The following is a 22826-nucleotide window of genomic DNA, read 5'->3' on the forward strand; positions in this document are numbered from 1 at the left end:
GGCCAGTTATGCTAATGTTTAAAAAATAGGGGCCGAGGGCTGCGGGTATCTAACATGTGCAAGGCTCTGAGTTCCATCCCCAGAACCATAAAAATTTTGAAAATTTAAAAATGAAATTAGGGACTGAGTTAAAAAGACATAGTTGCTTCAGAATTTCTATGACTCTTGTTAGCCCTCCGTCTCACCCGCAGGTGAGAACTGAAACTGACTCTTTCCTCAGGTTGAAAATTCTGCATTGCTGTGTGCTTTTATAAAAAGCTTCCCCCCTCAATAAAATGGATACATCAAAATGGATAGGATACATGTATTTTAATGAACAAACAGCATTTTAATAAGATTCCTTTTGTAGGTTAACTCATTCTATTAAAGATCTAATAAGTAGAAATAATATAGCAGAGAACTGTACAATTCAGGCCCCAGTCAGCTTGGACTATGGAGTTAATCATTGGAAATATGCAAGTAGAATTTCAGCAAGAAAAATATCCTTGGAGTAACACAATGTCTATCTGGGAAAAGGAACAGATCTCTTCTAGATAAAAATGGAAGCAAACTGTTTATAAAATTTCTTTGTTTGATTTTTGTTTTTGGCAGCATGACAGAAACTAATTTGGTTTTATTTTAAAATTCTAGTGATAATAAGGTTTTGCACATTCCCTCTGGAGTAGCTCTTTCTCTACTGTAGCTAGACCCCAACTTTCCACATGTTTGCTAGGGAATTTTTAGCTGACACTTGATTTTTCACTTTTCTGTCTGAACCAGAAACAATGGACTTGGTGCTGATTCACTGAGTCCAGTATTTCATTATGCTTTCTCAGGAATCAGAGACGAGTGTTTCTGAGCACATGCAAGTCTAGTCCTTGCTTTCCTTCTACAGTTACCCATTATGCATGCAAGAATTCGAATTATTGGAAAATTGTCGCTGCCTCCCTCTGTTGAAGATTGAACCTAGGGCCTCACACATACTAGGAAAGTGTGAGCAACATAGTTGGTCCAGGATACCTTTTTTTCTTCTTTGTGTCTATGTTTTAAGACTGAAGAACACTTTCCCAGGATTCCACACCAGGATTGTTCTTGCTTTCATTCGCCAGAGTTGAATAATCTGCTCTTGCCCAAAGTACTGATCTAATCATCCATGTCTTCATGCCATTTCTTAGGTTAACTTATGGTTCTAGAAGTAAAGCTCTTTTTCTTGTAGAGCAGTGGGACCTCAACAGTCCTTCCCCATAAGGCAGACACTGACCAGATGAGGAGGCATCAAACAATTGTCAGCTCCATTTACCCATGAAGAAAACACGTAGTAATCTGGATGTAAGCCTGTATCTCCTAATGAAGATGATAAACGTACCAACCTTTACTCTGATCTGTCTGAACCTTACATTTGGCTTTCCAGCTAACTGAAACACAGTCTGGTTGCAGAGTTCAGAGTAGCCTTGAAATTTATATTCCTACCACCTTTCATGCAAAGTAAATTGACTTCATATTTGATTTTTCACAGCCCCTAGTGTTTACCCTCCCTGCAATAGCTGCCTGTGGGCTTTTGCTGCTAATTTTTTCTTCTTACAAAACAAGATACTGTCTCTGTGCGGATGGGCAGGGATGCACACAAATCAGAGTGCATCGTTTTAACAAAATCTTTCTTATTGGAACTTTGAAAGGTTAGATGGGACTTATGCTTTCAATGATGATTTTCTTAGCAAAGTGAGTAAACTAGACTTTTGTTCATTTGAAGCAACTTTGTTGCTTTAACATGTACAATTAAACTGAGTTGAAATCTACTTTAAATGAAAATTGAGAACAAATTAAGTAATCAGTCAATGTAACATTTGTGGTTATAGCTCTTGTATATATTAGGATAAGTTGAGAAGGGAAAAAACTGTTCAGCATTGCCAGACATTTTGTTTTATTCCAAAAGGGAAAAATCTGTGAGTTGGCAGTGTTTGAAATTGACTGTAAAATATTACATAAAATGATAATTTGTTTTCATATTTATATGAGCCCTGCATTTATTTCCACTGATCCAATTTAATCATATGGTAAATCAGTATCCATAAGCACTAGAATGAGGAAACCTCCAATTTATCTAATGAAATGTATCTATTTGTTTGGTTTTTCCATCTATCCTAGTAACCATGAGTAGGGCCTTTTAATTTGACATTTGAAAACATTTGTATTAATAATAGCAATTTTTAAATGTTCGTACCTCTTGAAATGTGACATTTATAAAGTTAATGCATATATTTTTTTCTGTCTTATTACAAGTTATTTCCTTAATGTTATGGATTTGGGATGGCTGCCAGTGACTCACTGCCTCAATAACTGATGATGTTGAGAAAGAAATGATTATGCTTTAAGATATTTAGTTAGATTTATGAGTGCTGACTTGGGTTTTGTGTGCAGGCAGATGAGTTCACATTAGAGTCATCTGAAGAGTCTGGGTCTCTGGTTAAAGTTTAAATTCAGCCATTGGAAGGTCATGATATTTTATGAAGTTTAACCCTTGAGCCATCTACATACATACTTTTTGGAATCAGCTGCTTTTGATTTTAAGCATAGTTAACATTCAGTTATTAATGAAAGCACCCCTCCCTGCTGTGTATCCTGTACAAACAGAGCACTGGAATTCCAAGGAGCAATGAATTATTGGTTTGTTTTCTCCTTAACTCTTAAAATTATGCATTTAGAAAAGTATCTAGAATTTCCAGTAACTTTCTAAGCTATTTTTGATCAACTGTATTAAAAATTTGATTAATGAGATATGGGGGGAGAGAATCATTTGTTAATTAGAATTTGTTCTGTAAAATAATTTGCTGACTTGTAGATATTAAAATTATTTAGTGCATATATTGCTCAGGATTCATGGTTTAGGGAACAGAAATGAAATTCATAATGCTTCAACATAGGTGAATTTACTATCTTACATACCATACTCTTGGGAAATTCCTGCTTCAGGCGTAGCTGTATCCAGGAGTTCAAAGAAGTTCACCAGTTACTGATCTTTTTATACTCTGTTATCCTCTGTGTTGGCTTTATTCTCTGGCACGTTCTGTCCTTGTTTTATCCATGAACACTAGCTTCCTTGTGTTCTGAAAACTCCAATTGCACCAAAGGCAAAGACTTTTTTCCTGTGTATTATCTCTCGAAAAGTCAGGAAATGAAATTTGGTGATCAGGTACACAAAGATCTCATCCTTGACCTAATGCTCTGTCTAGAGGCTGGAATCTATCAGTGGTTGACAGACGGTATTTCCCAACAATCAATTGGATCTTGGTAGAGATGCACATTTTCAGGCCCCATTCCAGGCCCAGTGAATCAGAAAACCTGGGAGCAGGCTTAAGGTGTTGTCTTCCAGCAATCCCAGCTTGTGCTCCAGAATGCCACAGCGGTCTACTAACTGTTCAGTCTGGCTCCTGAGTGCACCCTACAGCTTCAGTGAAATCTCAACCCAACAGAAAGCACACAGCAAAGACATCTGAGGAACTGATAGGAGGAAAGAGAAAGAGCAGAGGCTGTGCTGGCCAGCAGGACAGATGCCTATGTCAATGAGATTTCAGCTCAGTAAAGTGGTTTTCCCTTTTGTCTAATGCCGTTACTTCTCAGAACACTGCTGCTGATTGCCGCAGTCTGGCTGGGCACAATCAGGAGCCACTTGTCAAAAGAAACTAACTTTATTTTTAGAACCACACACCAAACCACACAGCTCCTCAGGAAAAACCCTCAGAGCCCAACTGCCACCACCAGCTTTCCACAAGCCTCTCTCTCCCACACAAGCTTCTCCCCACCTCCCACAATCCTCCTGCTCTTGAGGCCGATTTGCTGGGTCACGTGGGCGGAACCAAAAAAGTCCCCCAATGAGCAGCTCCGTGGTCTGAAAGGGCAGGGAAACAGCCCAATGAGCATCACCCCAGAGGAGCCAATCAGCTAGATGTTGCTGGGGCCGCTGTGAGCCAATCATCAGCCGGAAGTTTGCTGGCAGCTGGAAGTTTGCTGGGGCCCCTTCAGCTGTGGCTCTCAACATCTGATGAATCCTCCTCTAGAAAACCAATACTCTAGTTAGGCAAATACACTTTCATCCTCTTCTAGGATACAGTGATTTTCTTTAAATTTTATTTCTAAACAAGTGGATGGCCAATCCTAAAATGTTTCTGGACCATGTTATTTTCTTATCAATTATTATTATTCTGATCTCTAAGGCATCCAGTTAATCCTTCAATGACCAGCCTTATTGCTCCTCTTTGATAAATAATCAAGTAAGTTCACTGAATTTTAAAAGTTTTCAATGAAAATGGCAACAATGCCTGCTAGAATTTGGGTAAGATGGTCAGCACTGAAACATGATCTAAAATAATTTTTAAGTGATTATTTTATGAAAGCTCCCAAGAAGGGGGAAGAAGGAAAGTTTCACTTTGCTGACATTATTTTTGTGATTTACAAGTTGAACTGTGACACAGGCTTAGTATCCAGAGGGAGGCAGAAGAGTACACGCCAGTGTTTCTCAATTTATCAGTTCCCAAGAATCCTCTGGGTGCTTGTTAAAAATCTACAAACAGTGTACTCTCATGATACAGTCACAGCAGTGATTACATGCACAATTGACAAGAGCCATTTAAGGAGTCAGATCAGGTGCCCACCAGCGGATGAGTGGATAAGGAAAATGTGGTATGTAGACACAGTAGAGTTCTCAGCCCTAAAGAAGAATGAAGTGATGGGACTTGCTGGTGAATGGATGGAACTAGAGAACATCATGCTAAGTGAAATAAACCAGACCCAGAAAGTCAAAGTTGAGTGTTTTCTTTCATATGCAGAAGCTAGAGTAAAACAAGGAATAAAAAGTTGGGGGGTGTAATCCCATGAAAATAGAAGAAGAGAGGTCAATGGAGTGGAGGAAGGGATACAGGGAGAAGGACAGGGAAGGGTTGAATGGTGGAGTGATCTGACTAAACTTTCCTATGTACATATAGGTGAGATTCACTGTGCTATATTTATATGAATAGCTATAAAGTACTGCTATAGACAGACAGAAGGAAGGCCAGTGGAGTCAAGAAAGGGGGTCAGGGGAGGGAGGAGAGGAGGGACAGGGGAAGCACTGGGGACAGGAATGAAGCAAATTATATTCCATGCTTGTGTGATGCTGTCAAAATGAGCCTTGCTATTATGTATAACTACAATGCACTAATAAATTAAAAAAAAAAAAATCCAGAGCCCAAAGTTCTTTTTTAGGATATTTTTATTTGGGAAGTCAGCAATGGAAACATTTAACTTGTGTTTTTAGTTTTTGTCTGTAAATTCTCACAGTTAGCATGTCTGGAGCAGAGTCTGTATTGGTGAGTGTGCAGGTTGCTGGACGCCAATGGCCGTGGCTGTCACTAGCAGGGGATGAGCTGTTTAGCTTCATCCACCCAGTGTTAGCTGCTACTGTAGCTGTTTGCTAATGTTGGTTGTTGTTCTCTTTTGAGTAACCTGCCTGTCTTCCCTTCTCTCCTTCTCATGCTGCAGATAGAGGACATGCAATGGGGTAGGGGTGTCCGGGAGATCCCGCCCTCAGTGTGCACGCTGCCCTGTAAGCCTGGGCAGAGGAAGAAGACCCAGAAGGGAACACCCTGCTGCTGGACCTGTGAGCCTTGTGATGGATACCAGTACCAGTTTGATGAGATGACATGCCAGCACTGCCCGTATGACCAACGTCCCAATGAAAATCGAACTGGCTGCCAGAATATACCCATCATCAAACTGGAGTGGCACTCCCCCTGGGCTGTCATCCCTGTCTTCCTGGCGATGTTGGGGATCATCGCCACCATCTTTGTCATGGCCACTTTTATCCGCTACAATGACACGCCCATTGTACGGGCCTCTGGGCGGGAACTCAGCTATGTTCTGTTGACAGGCATCTTTCTTTGCTACATCATCACTTTCCTGATGATCGCCAAACCTGATGTGGCAGTCTGTTCTTTCCGGCGTGTTTTCTTGGGCTTGGGGATGTGCATCAGTTATGCAGCCCTTTTGACTAAAACCAATCGGATATATCGCATCTTTGAGCAGGGTAAGAAGTCAGTGACAGCTCCCAGGCTCATAAGCCCAACGTCACAGCTGGCAATCACTTCCAGTTTGATATCTGTGCAACTTCTAGGTGTTTTCATTTGGTTTGGGGTGGACCCACCCAATATCATCATAGACTATGACGAACATAAGACCATGAACCCCGAGCAGGCCAGGGGCGTTCTCAAATGTGACATTACAGACCTCCAAATCATTTGCTCCTTGGGATACAGCATCCTCCTCATGGTCACATGTACTGTGTATGCCATCAAGACTCGGGGTGTGCCAGAAAATTTTAACGAAGCCAAGCCCATTGGATTTACCATGTACACGACTTGCATAGTCTGGCTCGCCTTCATTCCGATTTTTTTCGGCACTGCACAATCAGCGGAAAAGGTAAGTGGAAACTCACATCACTCCATGCTTTTCACAAATGTGTTTTTGTTAAGCATCAAAAGCAAATAGGTTTTATAAAGTAGGAGGTTTTACACATGCAGAATGGTATTTCTAAGAGGAGAAACAGCCAAATGAATAGGCACACATGTTCCAGGAAGCTAAAATTTGCAGTGAACTGTGCATAGTCCTTTGAAAACTGACCAGAGGTAGCCTTTTCAGGTTAATTATATGTACAACAGAATTACTCGATGCCATAGGAAATTATCCAGTATAAGATGATCTAATCTATCTAAATTACACCTTTCTGTTCATTCATTCATATCCCACTCTGCTTACACACATATTTCTTCAGGATAGAAGGTGGCCGTGGGACACATTTTCCAGGTAGGATCCCTCCCCCAACCCGCCTTCTCCCCTGGGTGGCTGTCTCCGCCGCATTAGAGATGAGATCTGATATGTAAGCTACGCATTGTAGTAAGAGTGTTCTAGTTCTACATGCAGAAAATATAGACAGATGGGTGAATGAAGGAGAACTTCGGTGGTTATTTCTCCCTAGACTGCATACATATGAATCAGAGGAAATGAATTACAGTGAGGCCAGAGAGAATTTCCCAGCCGAGAGAGATAGGGCATGAAGGAGCTGTGAAAGTTCAAAGTTTAGAAAGCCAGGAGGCTCTAATACATTGGTCTGAGGTACAGTTAAGGTATATGGCCCCCATATCCTAACAAATTATACATCTGTAAATTAGCTCTAACGTCTTGATTTTTAATGCAATTAATGTTTTGTTAGGTGCAGGTTTGACATGCCTGTCATCTAGGCATTCCTAAAGTTGACGTGATTCGTATGCATCTGACTTCTGTGCTTACCCCTTTTGGCTATGGTTTTGTGCCTTTGCATCTAATGAGATTAATCTAATGAGATGTGGGTTCCTTCAGTAGATATAAAGAGTTCTGACAGGTTGGTACAACTGAGGCTGGAACTGAGCTCTAGAGTCCCTGATACTTTATGTAGGAGAGAGCCTCGTTATAGATTGTGCTCTAGGACATTGGGTGTGTGGTCTCTTCCCATGATATTTTGGATGAATCTTTTAAAAAGTTTAGAGATTAGACTCTCAAGTGGGAAGAAACGAAGGCTGAAGCTGGACTGTCTTAAAATGTACCAAAGTCTGTACTTTCTGGAATTAGTTGACTGATGTTGGTTGTCTCTCTCTCCTGTATATCATATATAGAGTGAATGGCTTTTAGCAGGTTAGCTCACTGAATGGATGTCTTTTATTGAAATTGTGTGATTCAGAAGCTGTAAGTTGGAACTGTGCTTTCATTTTTTGAGTGAGTATTTCAGTGAAACTACACAGAATTCTGAAACTAAGGAAAGTTAACCGTTCCAGATTATAGTTTCAGTCCTGAAATGTCTTAGAAGATTTTCCTAAGATATATGCTCAATAAGCATAGCAAGCTCCAACAGTATGTTTCAAATTCATAATGTGTGTTTATTGTCTATTAAGCCACCTTGAAATTCACTTTATTTCCTTGATCCCTAGGTCAAGGGAATTACAGAATATAGATTAATGTAGGGAAATGCAATAGAAAAGAAAACACACACACATGCATACACATATGCTGGTAGGTTGATAACCAGTGAACTTTCTGGAGGGAGTGATGGGCTTCATCAAAGTCTATGGAGATAATTATTTATTACTAGAACAAAATACACACCATCAAGCAAGTTAAAGACAGTTGCATCCTGCACATTTATTGTTTTGGAATATAAAACTGGGCAATCAGCAGTAGTTTTATAGATGGGTCTTGTAGCACTAATTTGACAATACATTTCTTATTTCATTTCTAATTATGACTGTAGATCTTTTCAATAAGGTCACATGTATATTTAAAAAGCAGAAAATGATACAAAGTTCTAGGAATTGCATTCACCAGTTACAGCTCTTCCAGAAGACACTGGTGCTGATACAATTGACTGTGGAAAACACAAACCTGTTTTCAAGCAGCATGCTTTTCATATCAGAGTTTCAAAAAACACATTTCTTCTTTGTACAATCTCCAAAGGTTATGATGTTTTATATGGTTGACTGGCACAATTAAAGGTACTGAATTGCCAAATGGGAGCAATGAATTATCATATGAAAATTCACACCCTCTAATGATAGGCATATGGCTAGAGAAGCATGAGCGATCAATTAAAAAATATCACTCTGTGTACATGAAACCTTGGCATTTAAACTGTGAAAAGAGGCAAATTGCCAAGTGAAGCAATGAGATGACAGCAAAAGGCTTTATTTTTTTTTTTTTTTGGCCAAGCTAGCAAACTATAGGATCACACATTTTCCATTTTTATATAGATGTAACAGTTTAAGTATTTCAAATGGAAGAATTCCACTTCAGCAGAGAAAATCAAGATTAGGCAGTGAGTTCACTCATAACTGTTTACTGTTTCAGAAAATTGAATTTGCTTTGATTATGGTAGGGATAGTTCTCATTGGTTGAGTTTATTTAGCATAGCAGAAAGAATAAGCAAAGTTCTTATTTTCTTGCTAATTGTCAGACTCCAGGAAATTTAATTTTGCTTTTGCTCCGGAGAATGCATGAGATCATAGCCACTTTTCTTTCTTTCTTTTTTTTTTTTTTTTGGTCACTCATAACCTTTGGCTCCTAGAATGGGGATCCTGTAACAGGACCAGAAATGGAAGTGTGAACTTGAGCTTCAGGAGCATGATACCAGTTTTCAGGATTATCTGTAGGTGGCGACTGTAGTGATGTAATAAGACACTAGACCTGGTGAAGCAGCATCACAGGGGGAGCTGGCTGATCAGGGGTGGTGTGGCACTGTGTGTTTATTATATCTTGACACTACTGAAGGACTAGAGTGTTTTCTGTGGAAAGTGGAGGCTTGGCCTGTGGGTTGATCCAGGCAGGGAGTCATACATACAAGGAAAGAAGTCTGCTTTAGGAAGGGAAGTTACAGGCTATCCTGGCAGATTTTGAGAAACTATAGATGATCCAGCCATCCACAGCTTTCCAGCCAGCTGTTTTCTGGAGAACTTTCTTGATAAGTGTGGCGAGGGGGCAAAATTGCGATGTATGCAGTTTAGGGGAGAAATAAAGAATGTCCACACGCTTCTGCCTGTTTCAATGCTTTACTCACTCAAATTATTCAATACAGTTTCACTCTATAGGTTCTTAATCAAGAAAAATGACAATCCTTAATGCTAGGCACTGCAATAGACATAATCAATTCACAGCAAACAATTCTAGATTAATTCTAAGCACTGCAAAACACTCTTAATCATGAAAGGCTAATGACAGACATTCCCTCTGTCTTAAGCCTTAGGCTTTATGTCCAGCAGATGCACACTCAGTCAGATTGCTATGATCAAGGCAGGCTTTTCCTGGTGTGGAGTGGACGACCGGTTGAGGAGAGGGTGGTAGGGAGAAGTTGTGGCTCTCACCAAGGTCCAGATGTAATGCCATATTCGTGGGACCCCAATAGACCTCCAGGAGCCGAATGCGATGCAGTCACACAAGAGTCTTTATTGCAGGCTCAAGCCTGGACTCACAGAGGTCCCAGTGAGGTTTTATAGGTTTTGGGGGGGATACTCTATGCAATCACAACATCACACAGCAAATCATTCCATACCTCGGGAAAATCAAACAACAACTCTTAACATTGATTAGCCCATTCACTGGCGTGAACAAGTTGGGTAGGGGTGATTGGTTAGTACAAGAGGGGGAATCCTTTGAACTGATTGGTTTAGGCCATGAGGGGTGTATGTGCTAAACTACATGGTTTCCCAACATGTTATCAACCACCATAAACTACTGGGGGGGTCATCTGGCATCCCAGGTATTTTCCCTGTCTCAGGATGATTGGAGGTTGCTGGGGGGTTGCTATGGGTCCTCATCTAGCTTAACTGAGTCAGGGACACCTGGTACCACAGATCTCTCCTGTTATTTACAGACAAACAACTCAGCAGGGTGGGTGTGTGCCTAGGAGTGTTCTGTGGGTTTTTCCCAGAATAAGGGTCACACCCCCTTCCTTTAGGACAGGCCTTGAGGTAGAAGCTGGTTTCTCAAAAATGGAGTCACATCAGTTTCTCACAGACAGGCAGTAGAGTTTGAAAGCGGTGAGGAGGATACTGCAGAGGATCAGGAATGATGACAAGTGATGGGATGTCAGGTCCTCATTAGGCTCTGCAGCTCGAGTGTACCTTGTTTCGGCTGGCTGAATCCCTGTTCATTTGCTCTATTATTTACTAAATTTGGGGGCCTTTGAACCCCCTTTTCAATGCTTATAAGGTACCACTGGATTCTCAGTGACATAATTTTTACCTTGGGGTCAGAAACATTTGGTCTGGTGGTCTTCACCCTGATCTACTCGCCTTTCCCTCTTATCAAGCGAGAGCAGCCTGCCAGGGGCTTCACTATCAGGGTGAGGGGAAAATAACTTTTTGGGGGCCATATTGGAGGGCTCTGTTGCCTGGTGAGACTGCCGGTTTCAAACTGGAGTTTTTAAAATGGAGTTGCGCCTAAGGCCATCCTCACAATAAGCCAGTACAGCCACGTGTCCATCACTTTTGCTCATAAGATCACCCTGTGACCCTGTGGCTGTCCTAGTTTGTGTTGATTCACTCTGTGAGGAGCTTGCTTCACACTACATTTCTCAGGCTGCAGGACTGTCTATTTCTTCCAGCTGTGCAGGATTGTCTATTTCTTCCATATGGGCTGGAAAGCCAGCTTTGCACAACTTGACCCCAAGGGATGGGATCCGGGGTTCTCAGAGGTCTTCTGTGAATACAGCCTGTGGTTATTTGGATAAGGGAGGGTCAGGAAAAATTGCTGCAGAAGAGTAGTGGGCTCAAGGGGGAGGTCCACAGAACCAGGGGTGTTATGGGACTGAAGTAATAGGACCCTTTGGTTTTCTTCTGGAGCATTATCCTATTAAATGGCAGAAGTAAAACACTGTGGTGGTCAATCTCTGAACCAGTGCCAAGTCCTTAACTCAGAGGATGTCAAAGTGGTGCCCATTAATCCATTGAAGAATTTGTTTTTAAAAAATCATTGCATGTATGCCGCCCCCAAACTGATTCAACAGAGCTAGAATAGGGCATAGAACTCCACATTTTTAAACAACTGTGCTGGAAAAATGCCAGGGGAAGCCAACCATACTTAAAAAAAAAATCTGTGTAAACATGTTCTTCCCACAGAGGATATCCTATAAAAATTTCCTTGATTTCTTCTTTGAGAGTCTTTATGAATAAATTAATTCCCATCCCAAGAAAATGGGACTTCAGAGATCAAGGCATCAGGAGATCAGAAAGGCACTATCCATAATGAAAGAGAAAGGCAAGGATTAGAAGGGCCTAGTGGTGTATCAACCCCATGGCTTACATTCATGACATTAAAAAGGTGGAACTGGACCAAGGCTTTGGCCCTGGAACCAGAAATAGCAAGAAGACAGGCAGCTTTGGATGTTTCTCACAAGTATTTCTTGAGAAAATAGGAAAAAAGATAAAGATCTTCTCATTTTCCACATAAAGTGAGAACTCCCCAAAGTGTAAACACAATGTCAACCTGACTAAACCTTATAGAGGGATCAGATCCCGTCGGTAGGTAAACATTGGTCCCTCCATGTGCATGTCTAGCATCACTGGTCAATCCCCAGAACCCAGGTGTGGTCTTGAAATGTCTCTCATCACTGTGTCAAAACAACCTGCTACCAATACATAAGAACTGGAAGGAAGGAATTTGAATTCCATGTGCCATTTTCGATTTAATTTGAGTTCTAGCAAATGATCCTTGATACCTGTTTGTTGTCATTGTGAGAAAACAAACAGCTTTAGTTAAGATTAATTAGCCAAGCATGCTGTGTTTCACCTGTAATCCAAGAGATCCAAGATACCAACCTTGTCTCAAAAAGCAACTGGAAATGTGGCTCACTGGTTAAGCAACCCTGGGTTCAATCCCTTGTAACCACCCCTGCCCCCGCTGCCCAAAAAAAGAAAAAAAAAATCTACTTAAAGCTAAAGAATAGTTAGGGAAACAGAGTATGCTTTACTTTGTCTAAATTTTGTCCCTGATTATATAAACCTCTTTTGTTAAACTGGCCAAGGGCCATTCAGAAAGTTTTCTTAGGGAGAAGTGAAAGAATTCTCCACGCAAAGACACTTCACCGGGAGAATTCCAATTTTATTGCAAAAGGCTGTGTTTTTATATAGATCCAAGGGGAGATGGCAGGGCTTAGATAAATGGCAGGCCACCCGTTTATTGGTAAGTTCATCCAGATATCAGCTCCGGAGCCCAGGAATTAGTTCTTATTGGGGCTAAGGTTTCCCACCAGGGAGATTTTGAAATTGGCGCCAGCGGGAGAGTTCACACGGGTGGGAACTTTTCGCGTCAGTGAGAAAAAGGGGAAAGTAGGAAGAGGAGGTCGTTAGGCGCCATGTTGGGGTTTTTCTCTGGAGTGCGGCTGCCGTTTATACTTTTCCCAACAAGAAGTATATTAGTTTTTGTACTATTTGATTAAAATTCTCATGATCTTTCAGCACCTTAACTAAAAATCTTAAAAACATCTACTCTGCTTTTAATACTTAGTTTGGGACTGTGGTACAGGGGTGAAAAATGAGGATTCTTGAATATTAGGAACTCACAACCTAGTGATCAGTGTAGGTCTCTAATTAAACATCAAATAGCATCAAACATACCACACGTGTACCACTAGAGACAAACAGGCACCAGAGGAGGAAATTCCCCTTGATCTCCACAGGAAATGCCACAAGCAGGCTGAATGTAATAGGCCAGACAAAGTGACAGGACAATCTAGTAAGAAATTACGTCACATTTGAAAAAGTGGCAGGCAGTGTTTGCAACTCTTGGCACATAAAGAAGACAGATGGGCACCCATGTGATTTTTTTGACCCTTGAAGATGTGAGAGAGTGTAATAATAAAAATTAATAAGACCTCCTTTTATGAAAAATTAATAAGACCTCCTTTTATGAGCAAGTTTCAAAACAGCATGAGTTCCAACATTTCATTCCCAAATTAGACTTTTGACAAGAGTCACCGTTTTTCAGTGTGATGGGCCACGGTAATTTTAAATACTATAGCTTGTAAACTGAAATGCCTGTTACCCTCATACACATGTTGAACTATGCCTGCTCATCTCTGTGTTGCACTTTCACCACCCTCTGGTTTTGTGGGGCTGGAATCTACAGCAGAGGCAACAGTGCCATCAGACATTACTCTCAAAGCTGCAGAGAGTGAACAGAAGTTTATAAATAGGGGTAGGATGTTAACATAAGAATATTTTGGAATGAAAATTACAAGGCCAGTCCTTGGGGTGAGCTAGGGGAGAAGAACCTTAGAGGCAGGAAAATTATGAAATACATGCTGTAATAGATTGACAAAAGATGACATTACTTTGAGGGAATAGAAATGGTAAGAGTAGGTTTGAAAGCTGTTTTGAACTTCCTGAACATTAGACAAATATGTGGATATACTGCCTTCTCTTTCATTGTGTTTTGTTATTTAAATAGACTACTTGCAGATTGTTTTTGTTGTTTAGGACTTTGTAAATACCATTGCCTACTTTTTTTTATACTCATATATGGGGATAACACAGTTATTTATGTGGTGCAGAGGATCGAACCCACTACCCCACATGTGTTAGGCAAGTGCTGTACCATGAGCTACAACCTCAGCCCCCACACTGACCATATTTAATCTTTACTCAAACCATAATGAAGGCAAGTCACTGTTGACAGTTGTTGACAACAGTCTGATAGATGGTACTCACAATTCCATGCATGTTCACATTTTCACACACATGCACTGATATTTTAAGAAAAAATTTCTTATTTTCTCTATCTAGAATGCTTGCTAAGAACATGCTTCTTGCTTCTGAAGACAGTGGGGGAAAGGCCCCAGTGTGTAGCTTTTGCTGAGGTCATTGTGGCCCCTTGCTGGAACAGACAGGCACACTGGGTCTTGTTCCTGCTGTATGGTTCTGTCTATCCACATGAAACCACCTCCTGTCTGTTGACTGCTGTGTTTCTGGCCATCACTAAGCTCCCCTCTAAATGGCTCTCTGGAAGCAGTTGTGTGAAAGTCTGCTTAGGGAATGGTGGGATGGCACAGTCTTCCATTCCCCTGCCAGGAAGCATAAGTTAATTTCAGGGACAGTCAACTTCACCATCTTAGTCCATTGTTTAGCCAGATAGCTAGTTCAGCAGGTGTCATGGTTTAGCTGTGGTGTCCCTCAAAAGCTCAGGCATGAGACAGAACACGGAGGTTCAGAGGAGGAATGACTGGATTGTGACTGTCTTAACCCAATCAGTGATTTAATCCCCTGATAGGGATTAACTGAGTGGTAACTGAAGCGGTAGGGTGTGGCTGGAGGAGGTGGTAATTGGGCCCTGGCTTTGGGTATATATTTGTATCTGGAGAGTGGAGTCTCTCTGTGCTTCCTGACCATTGTGATGTGAGCTGCTTCCCTCTGCCACACTCTCCTGCCATGATGCTCAGCCTCACCCTCGAGCCCTGAGGAATGGAGGTGGACTTCTATGGAGTAAGATCTCTGAAACTATGAGCCCTTAAATAAACTATTCCTCCTCTATAGTTGTTCTGGTCAGATCCTTTAGTCACAGCAGTGAAAAAGCTGCCTAAACCAGGTAAAAGACAAGAAGAGCCTGTGTAAGACTGAACTGAGCTAGAATAAGAAATACCTTTCTATGTGAAAACAGACCGCAGTCATCCAAGGTTTGAACAGAGATACACCCAGATGCCAGGACCCAGCACCCACCAGTAAATAGAATTACGATTATCCAACAAAATCTCTTCTTTGTCTTTTACCACTTCTTATTTTTCAGAAAGAACTTGTGTTAAAGCACAAGAAATCACAAATATCATGTTGTCCCCCTAAGACTCACTTGTGAGATTAAAAGAATTCAGAGGTGAAAGAATTGGGTTATGACAGCCTTAACCTAATCAGTGCATGAATCCACCTGAATGGATTAATTGGGTGGTGACTGTGGGCAGGTAGGGTGTGGCTGGAGGAGATAGATCCCTGAGGGCATACCTTTGGGATGCATATATATATATATATATATATATATATATATTGTCCTTGTTGATGGGAGCTCTCTCGGCTTCCTGGAATTAAAGTTTTGTTTTGTTTTTTTAAACTTAGTAGACATACTGTCCTTATGCACCCTTCCTCATTTGAGGTGGTCTTAGTATGTGGTCATAGTGGTTGTTTCTTCTGAACATCAAGGGTCTCTGGATTTTTGTCCTCCAATGACTGGCACTTGGATCTTGAGCATTTATGACATACGCCATCTTTAATGGAGTTACACACTTTCAGTTGGCCCAGCTTAACCTGAGTCTTGGGTTGCTACCCTGTGTTTGACTCTCCAAGTTGGACTATGTTTGGTCATAAAGCATCAGGAAGTCAACAGTCTCAAATAAATGTGTTCCATGCAAATATGCCTGTGGGTATTGAGAAATGGAAGGCGACATAAATAGTTGGAGGGCAGTGTGGATAGAATTCTGTAGCAAACAATGTAGACAACCAGTTAATGCCACAAAGTTAGTTCTTGCTCTAGGTTCTCAAGTGTTTCTATAGCTGGAGGAGGAACCTCACAGCTAATGGAGGACAACTGAATGACTGAGACAGAAAGTCCTATGCTGCAAGCTCTGTCATCTTCACTTTTAAGTTTGATGTGAGCTCATTTTAGGGAATAGTTTTAGAAGGAGCTTATACTGTTTCCAGAGACCTGATTTATGGAAGAGGCAGTTGTTGACACCTGAGAGATTCTGGCTAACGGGCAAGACCCAAAGCCATAGATCTGTTTGTAATGATTAGACCAGATATTTAGGCTGGCTAAATCTGCTTCCAGTTCTCTCAATCCCGTTGTGTTTCCTTGGGTAACCTTCCCAGTGCTTGGTCAAAATGACCAGGTTGGGACACCATGGCCAAGTTGAATTCTTGAGAAAGTCAGGGCTGCTGTCTGGTGCAGACCAAATGCCACATGAATGGAATGTTTAGTTTTAACCTGGAAATTTGATCATTATCTGTTTTTTTAAGGAGACTTTTGACACAAGGAACCACCAGATGTTTCTGATTTGTGTAGTGAAGTTTGATATGCAGTTCTTTTTTTTTTCTCCCATATCCTAAATGGGTAAAAAGTAGTCAGGATCAATGCTTATTTATAAACCTTTGGATTGGTTTCCAAATTGAAGCGCTACCTAGTTACAGTATAGAAGAGAACAGGTTAGAAACTTGAGTTGTCTCAGTGATGAAAATTTAGGACAAAAAAAAAAAAAAAAGAAGCCAAACACTCAGTCATTGAACTGAAAATTCCAGAAATGGCCACGGAAGAAGGGGATTCCCCAACTTATTCCAGGGCTCAGAGCTCTGTGGATGATGGGTAAGCAAATGCACTGAATTTTAGGTTCTAATGAAGGGCTTTGGGAACAGAAAGGGCTATAATTTTATTTTGTTATTGAAATTCAGTTTCCCACGACAGCTGTTAGGAAAAGAAAATGTACAGAAATGAATCCTTAATGGCGGCACTGACAATCAGCCCACCTGGTGCAGAAGTGCTGGTGTTTGTAACAGGTCCTCCGGTGTCTGAAAATGAAAACTGTCTCTCTGTTTGTGTGCTCCCATTCAGCTTGATGTTCCCATTGATTTCTTGGCTGATAACCAACCATGAGTTTTTGATCCAAGGCCTCGCATTGTAGAGGTCTTAAAAAACCCTGCTGGGTAGATGTCCAGCAACTGCAAATATGAAAGGTTTTTGTTCCCCATAATGATACTTTTATTTTTTTCCTCCAGTGCCTACTACTATTGAGCAAGATTTTCTATGAGAGTTTTAAAACACTCTCCTTTTTCAGAATGGCCCATATTATTGAAGAAACTATTTTTAAGTGCTTGTACATGCCTTCAGGCCCCCCAAAACTTGGGAATACATCATTCTGTTTTTAATAGCCCTTCCAGTGGTTTCCCATTGATACTATCATTATCACCTCCTTGCCAACATCACAACTGGAACAGCATATGAACTCTTCTTAGAGCCCAAGAGGCTTGAATCAAGGGTCCAAATAAATAAATAAATAAATAAACAAATAAATAAATTAAACAACTAGTAATACTCAGTGATAGTGAGAGGTGTAGGGAAGTGGAGATTCTTGGTCTAAAATGATAAAATCTTTAAGGAGGGAAATTTGTACCATATACCAGAACCTATAGGAAATGGATGACTTTTGAGCAAGAACTGCTGTTTCTTTGTGCAGTTCAGATTTCTTTAGTTTTTTACGTCTGTCATTCTGTGAATTCACAGGGAATAGGTCCCAGCACCTCAGGCTCCCTTGCGTTGTGGCTTCTGACACAGTTCATCACAGGCTGGTGCAGTTGAACCCAGGACCTTGCTTTCCAGCTCCTTCTGTTTCTGATCCTTTCCTTTTCAGAGTTTCAGGAAGCAGTGCTTGATGAATGCAATATGCACATTAATTCTCTTGGTGCATCTCGCCCTGATTTGTTCACAGCAATGGCAACAGCCCCTGATGAGCTCTAGACTAGGGTTCCCTTTTAAAAGGGACTTGTTCTCTTGATGGCTGAAGTCTCACCTATCTTGTAAATTCTCGTGGGTGTGGCCAGGGAAACTGGAGGACACATACGGGTGCAGCTCTACTTTCCCTTTGTATTCATCATTCTTATGAATTGTGAGAAGGTGGCATTTCTTTCAGAAAGAAGGGAGTTGTTCCAATTCTGGGTATTTAAGACAGCGAGGAAATCGGAAGCATTTCGAAGATGGAGGTATCAGAATGTCTGTATCAGGGCTTAAGGGAAATGGTTAAGTGCCTGGCAGAACTTCTGTATGATATGCCACCTGGAACAAATTAAGATGGTGGTACAAACCATAGCATCTTGGACACCAATCACTGAATACTCTGTGTGTCAATCAGAAGGTGGGACATTGAAATTCCTTATCAATTCTGAATAGGGACTAACATCATCCCTATGTAGATGAGAAAACAGGGACTTTCAGAGAGGTGAAGTGACATTCCTTGCATCTCAGAGCCAGAAAGGGACAAAGAACATGGCTGATTAGGACCTGTCCCTCATAAGCACCATGCTCTTGAGATATGGACAGTGACAACAGAAGTGGTTGTGTCTTTTACCCTTGATCTTTCTGTGCCTCAGTTTTCTTATTTGTAAAATGAGGAAAACAGTAGTATATATCATAAGGTTATGAGAAGCGGATGAGTTAGTTGATTTTATTTATGCATGCGCGCGCGCCTGTGTGTCTGTGTTCCCAACCCTAGGCACTGTTGTAAATGGGGAAGAAGGAGGAAGCAGCAAGAAGTAATACAGATGAATTTCCCAGTCCATATTTTAGTACCGGGAAGACAGCCAGCCTTTAAATAAATAAAGGAACAATATAGAGAATGTCAGAGGGGGCCAATTGCATAGAAAAAGTAAAAAGGAGAGGAAGGGGAAGACACTCGGCATTTGTGAACAGCTGCTCACAGAGGACATAATAAAGGACACTAAGCAAAAACCATGAGGAGACCTAGAACAAAAGCAGTCCAGGTAGAGAGACCAGCACATGCAAAGGTCCTGAGACAGAAGCATGTCAGAAATGTTGGAAAATAATAGCGAGGGCTGTGAGCAATGAGGAAAATAAGAGACTCCTGTGGATGGACTGGGAACTGTGCACCATTTTATGTGGAATCAAACTGAGTGCAATGGGAATACTTCAGAGGTTTCACGTGGAGCTGCAAAATTATCTGATTTATGATTTATATTTTGAAAGGATCAATTTATTAATTCCATGTAAATTACTCAAAAATGGCATCTGATATACAGTAAGTATTTGACAAAGATCAGATATTCTTATTAGCAGTATTGACATCCTCATCTCCTACCTTGAATATTCAAAATTTCTTCAGGGATAATGTGTACTTTAAAAACAACAACAAAAAAGACCCCTTGGTCTTCCCTCATCAGCTTCACGTCTGTGTGCTCAACATTTTCAGGGCGAGGAAAAGAAATTCTATCAACAACCCTGCCCTGTACTCTGCAGAGGAATAGTTAAAACCCCAGGAACCCTGAGCAGGCCAGTGGCTTCAATTTTAGGACTAGAGAGTGGGGTTCCCATGTGTATTCATGCAATACTATAAATAAGAGCACAGAAGTGCTTCTTGGATACACAGAATAGATAGAGCATCTTTTAAACCCCACATGTCTCTGCAGGAATTCACCAATAACACTTCTGAATTTAAAATACCACTCTGATGAGCTCATTGCTTCTGGCAACTGCCCCACAGGATTTTTCCTTCCTTTTTAAAAGCAAGATTCAGATAAATAGAAAAGAGTGAAAGAATTGTTTTGTTGTCACAGTTTTATTCCAGTGATTTTGTGGATCTGTCTAGTTCAGTATTTTTTTTTTTTACATTTTCCAAGTAAAAAACATTCTTTCGTCTGTCCCACTACTATTTATTGAAAGTCAAGTAGGTACCAAGTTATTTTGTACGTGCCAGGGACAGAATAAGACAAGCCCTTGCCTTCATGGACACGGCATTCTACAGAAAAGAGAGACTGTGTGTAAATAAATAAGAAATGAGAGGAAGAAATGGGCAGAATAAAGGTGGGGGGGGGCGGCGATTGTGTTTTACAGGACCTGGAGGTTTCCCTGGAGGAGGTGGCCTTCAAGTGGAAATCTGTGTACCACGAGGGAACGATAGGGAACAGCCAGGGAGGAGATGCCCAGTGGGGCAAGAGACCCTGTGGAGCACAGAGCTGTGTAGAGTGTGGAGGATGGTAGGGAATGTATCAGTGGGGGAGCCAAGGACACTTGGGCTTTGGAATGTCTCTGAACTAGAGGAGACACTTACGGAGGTTGATTTCTGCTGTAGAATGTCCCCTTGGACCGCATGAAGGTGAGACATGCAGGGTGGTGAAGCCAGATGGGGGTTTAATAAACACATGCAGTTTGTTAGAGCTTCTAGAGTTACATCAGTGACACAGTCCACAGCAGGAATATATCAATAAAAGTCAGTTACAAAGCAGGGCGTCACATTTCCTACCTTCCTGGAACTCACTCTATATAACTTCAGGAAGTTAGCAGATCCTTTTAGTAATGTCCCAGGAGCTTTTGGCCCTAATTCTTTCCAACTCTATACTGAAAAGATGTGGCTCCTTCAGGTCTCATTCACCTGCCTAGTGGCTAGCCAAGAGTGTTTCCATATAGCGGCTGAGTCTCCTAGGTTTACAGTATCCTCATTTATTCAGCAAAATTTACTGCACTCCTTCATGTGCCCCCTCTGGATCAAAATATAGGGTGGCGCAGGTTGTGTCGTGCACAATGCCAGGGGACACTGTTCACAAAGGCTGTAATGAGAACATAGTTCTGTGAAGTTTGTACAGTGTCCCCCTAAACCATTGTGTCCTGCAGCCCTGCCACTGTACTAGACATGAGGAATGGGGGTGACATGATATCTTTAGTTCACCAGGCAGCTGGGTTAGAGTGATTACCCTTGTCTTGGTTTTCTAATGAGCTTATTTGTTTATCAACATCCTTTATGCAAATTCAAGTCTCTGGACTGATAGCTGGGTACGGGTACATTTCCACAAAAAGGCAAAACCTCTAGTCTGACCCCTAGACAGGCCTCTGGCCGTGTTCATTCTGGAAATCCATCAGAAGCATTTCAGATCAAAGCAGGTAACAGAGATGAGCCACAGCCAGGACTGATTGGAGATTCTAGACGCATCCCTGAGCACCATCTGGGTCCCTGCTAGAACATCTGCCAGCCTGGCTCCAAGCTTGGGGCCCTCACACCGGGAGCAAGACTAGAGAGCCAGTCTCAGAGAAACCAGCAGATGGAGGGTTGCCTGACCCTCCCAGGGTTAAAAAGTGTCAACTCCATATCACTGTGGAAGGTAGGGGAAGGCGGGGTGAGGCTGCCTTCTGTTCTCCAACCTTCCTGTGCGCGTGTGTTTCTGACGTGCTGCACTTGTTCCTGTCCTGTGCCTTCCGGTTCCTCCAGTGCACTGCGGTGATCTGCCCAGTGGACTACTGATTGATGGATTCATTCATGTGTTCAGTCCACTTGTGTTTATACTTATCAACTCTGGGTGGCCCTGGGGACAGTGAACAAGGTCAGCGCTCTCCTGAATCTCACATGCTACTGAGAGAAGATGATCAGAAGATCTTTTCAGAGAGAGATGTGTCCAGAGGAGACTAAAACAGGCCAAAGCGGTAAAGAATGGCTGGGGAGGGCAGTGTTCCTTTGGATATGGTGGTTAGGGAAGACTTGAGTAAGGAGGCGGTGTTCAAGGTGAATTTGTGTTGAGAAGGATTCAGAGGGCAGACAGTTTCTTGAACTCATTCATGCTGACTTGCTATTTACCTCTGGTATTTCTCCTTCCTTCCGATTTTTGTCATACAAGTTGAGCATCTACTTTATGGAATAACAGAGTTGAGAAACCACATTTTCTGTTTTCCTAGTCCTTTAACTCTGGTGTGAGAGTCAGTATTAAATATAGCACATGAGTATCTAATTTGAAAAAAATTTGTAAATAGTAGGGCAGGATGGGAGAGGGAGCAGAGGTGGCATTGGTTTAGAGAACAAGCAAGGGAAGGAGTCAAGAGTATGACTGGGAGTGGGAAGAGTGTCCAGTAAGAAGTCAGGAAATCCCAGGGCAGAAGCTCTGGCAGGAGGAATGGTGAGGAGCAGTTGGCAGGGCCTCCAGAGAGCAGGGGCGAGGTCACTTGATACTGTACCGCACAGGCTGCAATGAGGAGTTTCACTTTTATTCTGCAGTTTGTGGGAAGTTCCAGTGACACAATTAACAGGATTTGGCTTGTATTTTAAAAAGGTTATTTCAATTATGAGAACAGACTCTAGGGGTAAACCTAGAAGCAGGAAAAGGAGTCAGGACAGTGTTCCTATAACCCAGGCAAGACAGCTGAGATCTGAGCTACAGAAATCGTGATGAAGGTGTTGAAAGGTGGCCTGAGAAAGGGGTTCTCGGAAGGTAGACTAGACAGAGTTTGGCCACTGATACAGAGTACAAGCAAGAGGAAAAGTGCAGGTTTGGGTATGAATGGCTGGAGCAAAGACAGAGTCCTTTTTGTGAACAAGCAAGACCAGAGAAGAGAGGAAGATGTGTTGGAGATGCGGGGACGTTTGGGGATCTAGTAACTTCATGATGCCTATGGAAGGTGGTGATAAGTCCACCAGGAACTCTGTCGACAGTTCTGCAACTTGGGAGAGATGCTGGGAGTTCTCAGAGTACACATGCTGTATGAACCCTTAAGACAAAACGAGACCCTCCAGGCAGGACTGTAGATAGAAAGTTAGAGGAGGAGCAATGTCT

At 41.8% G+C, this 22826-nt stretch overlaps 1 protein-coding gene across 2 annotated transcripts in view; it reads left to right on the plus strand.

Moving 5' to 3' along the window:
- Positions 1-22826, plus strand: part of Grm7 (glutamate metabotropic receptor 7) — an 837641-nt gene that overhangs the window by 716585 nt on the left and 98230 nt on the right. For both annotated transcript variants that reach the window (XM_027931895.2, XM_027931894.2), the window contains exon 8: positions 5494-6429. In XM_027931895.2, coding sequence (XP_027787696.1) covers positions 5494-6429 — 936 coding nt within the window. The remainder of the gene's footprint in view (positions 1-5493; positions 6430-22826) is intronic.

This window comes from Marmota flaviventris, chromosome 20 (assembly GCF_047511675.1).
Source record: "Marmota flaviventris isolate mMarFla1 chromosome 20, mMarFla1.hap1, whole genome shotgun sequence".
Classification (NCBI taxonomy): Eukaryota; Metazoa; Chordata; class Mammalia; order Rodentia; family Sciuridae; genus Marmota; species Marmota flaviventris.